Below are 6,227 nucleotides of genomic sequence, written 5' to 3'. Positions count from 1 at the left end.
GTTGCAACCTTTAGATTTTCTTTCACTGCACCAAAGTGGTGAAGTCCAAATTCTGAAAAACAGACCCATTGTGATCATCCCTCCACCAAACTTTATACTTGACACAGTGGAGACAGGCCGGTACAGTTTTTCTGACAGCATCCAAACCCAGGCTCATTCGTTGGATTTCCAACAGCTGACTGTGGAGTATTTACTCACGAGGTGTGTTACTGTGGGTGTATCTCTGTGTGGACTCTTTAAGAGAAGCAGAAGCAGATCTGAACTCAGTTAGGAGTCTTGACATCACTGTCCTGACTTGCTGCTGGCTGTAGCTGTGAGGCGTTTCCACAGTTAACTTCTTGATCTCTTCTTTGTTTAGTGAAAACATGCACTGTTGCTGATTTTTATGATGATTTAATTTTTCTTACTCTTTTAGTTCTTATAGATATGGATCAGTTTTTTTGTTACTTGCTCATCCACTGACCCACTTCTATGATTGTTTTGCAAACTAAAACAAGGATGAAAATGAATTCCACTCAGTTTTTTTATTTTACTCTTAGTGCCTACATTGACACTGGTTCGGTAAAGTACTTCTCTTTTCTCATCGTCCTATGTCTGTACGTCCTGATCGTTGGCTCTAATGTGCTGCTGATCGTGGTGATCTGTGTGAATAAGAGCTTACATGAACCTATGTACATGTTTCTGTGCAGCCTGTTTGTTAATGAACTGTACGGCAGCACATCGTTGTTCCCCTTCCTGCTGGTCCAGATCCTCTCTGATGTTCACATTATTTCTGCTCCACTCTGTTTTCTGCAGATTTTCTCTTTTTATACGTATGGAAGTGTAGAGTTTACCAACTTAGCCGTCATGTCTTATGACAGGTATGTTGCTATCTGCCATCCTCTGCAGTATAACTCAGTGATGACTTCAGTGAAAATTGTTTTTCTGGTCTCCATCACATGGTTACCCCCTGTTTTAGCAGTTGGTGGCACCATTGTTTTAAGTTCTTCTCTGCAGCTCTGTGGGAACATCATTAATAAGATTTTCTGCGGCAATCACTCCATCATCAAACTGGCCTGTGAGGAGCCCAGAGTCAATAACATCTATGAACTTTTTATGTTTTTTCTCACAGTCTGTGTTCCTGGGTCTGTGATTCTCTACACCTACATGAGGATCCTTAAGGTGTGTTTTTCTGGGTCCAAACAGACCCGGCAGAAAGCTGTCAGTACCTGCACCCCTCACCTCGCTTCAGTTATCAACTTCTCTTTTGGGGTTTCCTTTGACGTCTTACAGAGTAGATTTGACAAGAATAATGTTCCCAGCATGTTAAGAATATTTTTATCACTATATTTTCTTACTTGTCAGCCAGTTTTTAACACAGTTATGTATGGCCTAAACATGTCCAAACTTCGCAGCCTGTGCAAAAAGCTGGTACAAAAATTTTCAGCATAAGGTTTTTTTAAATTTATGATTAAATGCATATTAAACACAATGTATATCTTTGAATTCATATGTGATTTGAATTATTAGTTTCCATGAAAATAATTGCTAGGAAACACAGAAATCCGATAGAAAATATTTAAAGAAAATTATGGAACTTAACCATTGATTTTTTTTTAAATATAAGTGTAAATTATTCACTTTCCTATTTACATTTATATATAGAAAACAGTAAGATTTAATGTGGATTAACAACTCTTTCAGATTTAGAGAAATGCTGAACATGAAACAGGCTTGAGGTGCAGAATTCATTAAAAAGTTATCAGACGGTTTCAATATTAAGGACAAAGTTATTTGAAAAGACATGAACCCAACTCAATCTTACAAATTTTGCAAGTAAAACTAGAATAAATGTTCAATATCTGACCATCTGCTCAAAATTGTTCATACACTTGGAAGATTTAGTTATAAAGTAATGTGTTATTTGACCAGGAATTGATATTGATGTGTTGGAGTGGCCCGCTCAGAATCCTGTTTGAATCTGACGGCGAAGCTGTGGAGCAACCTGAAGATGAGGGTGGTGGCATTGGGCAAGAGGCGGTGCACTCTATATATCTGAAAAGATGTATATCTGGAATTACTGTATATCTTTTCAGGAACAACATGAAGCCTTTTCCCTATGGGTGGGCGGGCGGGGGTGTTTTAAACCAACCATGCGTCAGTTCCTACCCTTTAAATGTACTCTAGTTTATATGAGTAAAAAAAAAAAAAAAAAAAAAAAAAAAAAAAAAAAAAAGGTGTACAGGGGACTAAATGGCTCCTTTCAATGAGCAAACACCCACCTGTAGCCTATACCTGTGTAATGACAATAAAGTTGAATCTAATCGGTAAACAATGTTTCACGTCTGTTAGAATATAATCTAAATCTTTTCTGAAAAAAGAAATCTGGTGTCTTTTGGTACTATTTAAGCATCTTTAGTTACTTTGAAACTATGGTTCGTGTACTTAGAAACTTTGATAATATTGTGTAGATACATAATATTAAACATTTGCATAACATATTCAGTTGAACTTGATTGTAACACAATGAATCAAAGTTTACCCGTGACAGCAGGTATCCTAAAATTGAAAACGAGGCATGAGGTCACAAAGTTAAACTGTGCCATCGTTATGTTACTCTGTACTGAGAGACAGATGTGACTTTGTGTTGAAGTATGTTTAAGAATTACGGTAATCAAAATTAATGTGATGAGTCTGTTACCCTGGTCCCACGTTGCATGTTTAAACCAGACACCTTTCATTGATCCCTCTACATCTGGTGGGTGTCAGGGTTTTGTTTACCGATGAACTCAGGACGCACACACGGGACTAAAAGTTTGAGTCTTTATTGAAGGAAGTATGCTGAGTATGTGAGTGTATGGTGAGTGATGAACACCGGAGGTTCAGGACTGCAGAAGGTCAGGGATGAATGTGATGGCAGGAGCTGACGGCCCGGCGTGAAAGAGAGTCACGACTTTCCAGGCAGCCGGGAATGCTCAGTTCTGCTCGGCTAGCAGCCCCGTAGCCACAGCAGGTTAGCAGTTCGTTTGCAGACACCAGGGCACAGAGCTGAGCTTCTCCAGGGCGGCTAGTCAGGTTAGCAGAACTTGAGAGACACCAGGACACAGAGCTGAGCCTTTCCAGGATGGCTAGTCCAGTTAGCAGTTCTCTGGAGACACCAGGACACAGAGCAGAACTTCTCCAGGCACAAACATCAAAGTATGAGTCAATAGAAACTGGCAGGACTAACCTTAAACAAGAAAAACAAATCTTCTAAGGCAAAACCGGGGACTGGCATGGAGAGGTGTGGAATGATGACGGCCCAGTGCTGAACTGAAGGCAGAGGGAGGTTTAAATAGAGCACTTCACAGGTGGAACAAGGGTCTGGCTAATTGACTGGTAAATGATTATCAGGTGTGACTGACTGCTGAGGGGGTGAAGTGAAAATTGACAGAAAATAACTGATAACTGAAAACTAACAATAAATAAAGTCAAACCTAACCCAAAAGAGATGAAAAAATGAAGACAGAAAAACAAAGCCAAACCAAAACAGTGGGAAGTGACTGAGCTTTTTTCAAGTGACCAAATTGTCTTGAATTACCTCAACATTATGGATTGCTACGAAAGCAAAAGGTTGGTGTGCAACCACTATCCACTACTGAATAGAATAAATTCAACATGCTTTTTTTTGTCAGTGTAGGGTTCAATATGAAGTTGGTCCATCCTTTGTCATGTTTTTTAGTGATTTAGCCCACATGCAGAAAGTATTCGGAAAAAACAGCACTCAGTTTTAGGGTTTTTATTAAAGGAACAGAACAAGACACTAATGCTATGACTGGAAGCCGGGATCGAGGCCTAAACGTCTGGGCGGGGTTGACTGAAAGAAGAAGATCCTATGAGGAAATGACGAGACCAGTGAATAATGAATCTTACGCGGCTTACCCTTGGTTGGTGAAAGTCGGGTTGCAACTGGAGGGCGGCAGATGGAGACTGGCGAGGAACCCGAGGCAACAACCACAGGTTGTAGAGACAGATGGCATGACCGGAGATCAGGAACAGGCGAGCGTCCGTGGGTATCCAGGAAAGGGGCCTCACCCCGGCTGGGTATTTGCCAACAAGTGTGAGAAGGAGAGCCAGCGCGAAAAACTGAGCGGAGGAATCCACGGATCACTCTTCACAAGAATCTCCAAACAGGTATGTGCATACATGCACGCAAACTGTAGTCAAAACAGAGAAACCAGAAATCAGTCCAATATAGCGAAACAACCAGAACAGACTCACGAACAGCTATCCAGGACTTGGTCGGCCTTGTCGTACCACGACTGGTTAAGGTTCCGGCGTTTTCCATCTGTCTCAACTCTGCTTATGAAGACCGTAGATTCTGCTCCCGATGAGCCGTAGGTGTGGGGCACGCCCCCACAGTCACTAACACCACCTGTGAGGGAACTCAGAACCAGAGCAGACAGACAGCACCCTGACACTTTGGAGCTGTAAAAGCTTTATATCTTCTGGGAATGTGGTCCACAAGATTCTGGAGTGTTTATGGGAGTTTTTCAACATGTTCCAGAAGTGCATTTGTGAGGTCAGACACTAATGCTGGATGAGATGTTGGCTCTCAAATTTTTATTATAATACTGTTGACATTTGACTGGGAATTATTTAGGAGCAAGGAGAAATCATGACTGGACTTGTTGCACGTGTGTTGTGAAATCAAATCAGACTGAGTTGTAAGCAAATAAATTTTAGACTTTTACAGGCACCAAGGAACTGCCCCCCTCAGCAGAGTGATGTTGCTATGAAGCCAAGCTACACCACACGTATCTTCCTCTTTGCCAGTGGACCCTTGAGGAGAGAGGAGTCCACAGTGGGGAGACCAGCCACCGATGCGGGCCGCATGGGGCTCAAAGACTCACAAGCTTCTGCAGGGTTGACCAATCTGAATAAAGTCTGCTTTCTGAGAAACTAACATCATAATCAAATCAGCTGTGATCTGTCTAAACTGTGCAGGAGAAAGGTGAGCTGGGAGCCGAGCCACTATCCAGCAGGAGTGCAGAGACCCCATGATGTGACCCCCCCTTTACAGGCCTGAGACCCGCATGAAGGACCCCAGAGCGCCTCCTCACAGCCACGTTTCAAGCTAGCTGTTGAGGTAACCAGCTTTTACCTTGGAGTAATTCACTGGCAACCAGACCTGTCGCCACAACCAGAGACAACAGGAGAGGTTTTGTAGAGAAATAAACAGGGAAAGTTTAGAATGGTTCACTTAATGTTTTTTCACGGCTTTTTTAAAGCTTGACTGAGCTAACAGGCATAGCTACCGTTAGCATTTTGAAACAAAGCATTGCTGAAGTAGTATGAGTGACTTTTTACGGTTATAACTGTATTTCCATAAGGGTTTTATACATTGATGGGATAATAATATTTGTGTTTTCCAGTCCGCTCATTACGACTAACTAGAGCTTAAGGTCTTTTTAAAATTAGTCCCGAATGTCCGCTAGCATAATGCTATTAGCTTCCTGGATAACATTTGTGCTACCACACACCTACATTTTGTTTTAAACATAATGCTAATTTTTGTTTAGCTCCACCATCGTTTGATAATGCAATGCACATTATTACAACATTAATACAGAACATTAATGTCAATTTAATGGTGTTTTGTACAACTTTAGGATTCACCCATTTAGCGACCGATCACTGCAGCGAACCCTAGCTTCCCAGAGGAATAATCGCATTAATAAAATCAAGTGTCCTAAAATTACGGATTTTACTGAACAAATCATTCTTTATAATTTCATTTTATCAAATACCATTTTGTTTAACTCAGGATTTGCATTGCAAATAGGTTGAAACACATACCAAATGTTGTTCTAAATTATGTAAAATAATTTGATCTCATTCCAAATTCTCAATCCTGAACAGTCCCTAAAGTTGGCAAAAAATACAATGTCCAAAATGTCTTTATTTATTGCAACCTTTAGATTTTCTTTCACTGCACCAAAGTGGTGAAGTCCAAATTCTGAAAAACGGACCCATTGTGATCATCCCTCCACCAAACTTTACACTTGACACAGTGAAGACAGGCCAGTACTGTTTTTCTGACAGCATCCAAACCCAGGCTCATTCGTTGGATTTCCAACAGCTGACTGTGGAATATTTAGTCACGAGGTGTGTCGCTGTGGGTGTATCTCTGTGTGGACTCTTTAAGAGAAGCAGTAGCAGATCTGAGCTCAGTTAGGAGTTTTGACATGAATCACTGTCCTGACTTG

The 6,227-nt window shown here is 41.1% G+C and overlaps 1 protein-coding gene across 1 annotated transcript; it reads left to right on the top strand.

Moving 5' to 3' along the window:
• Positions 1-504: 504 nt before the first annotated feature.
• LOC118561578 (olfactory receptor 1P1-like) lies at positions 505-1,998 on the top strand. Its single transcript, XM_036133727.1, has one exon. It carries the CDS (start codon positions 505-507, stop codon positions 1,429-1,431), a length of 927 nt encoding a protein of 308 aa, XP_035989620.1. The 3' UTR covers positions 1,432-1,998.
• The last annotated feature ends 4,229 nt before the right edge of the window (positions 1,999-6,227 follow it).

Source organism: Fundulus heteroclitus, unplaced genomic scaffold (assembly GCF_011125445.2).
Source record: "Fundulus heteroclitus isolate FHET01 unplaced genomic scaffold, MU-UCD_Fhet_4.1 scaffold_671, whole genome shotgun sequence".
In the NCBI taxonomy this organism is placed as follows: domain Eukaryota; kingdom Metazoa; phylum Chordata; class Actinopteri; order Cyprinodontiformes; family Fundulidae; genus Fundulus; species Fundulus heteroclitus.
Note: the sequence above shows the minus strand (reverse complement) of the source record. Positions and strands in the feature narration are given on the sequence as shown.

Excerpts from the sequence above, each read along its gene's own strand:
- LOC118561578 (XM_036133727.1), top strand. The coding sequence starts at position 505 with ATGAATTCCACTCAGTTTTTTTATTTTACTCTTAGTGCCTACATTGAC.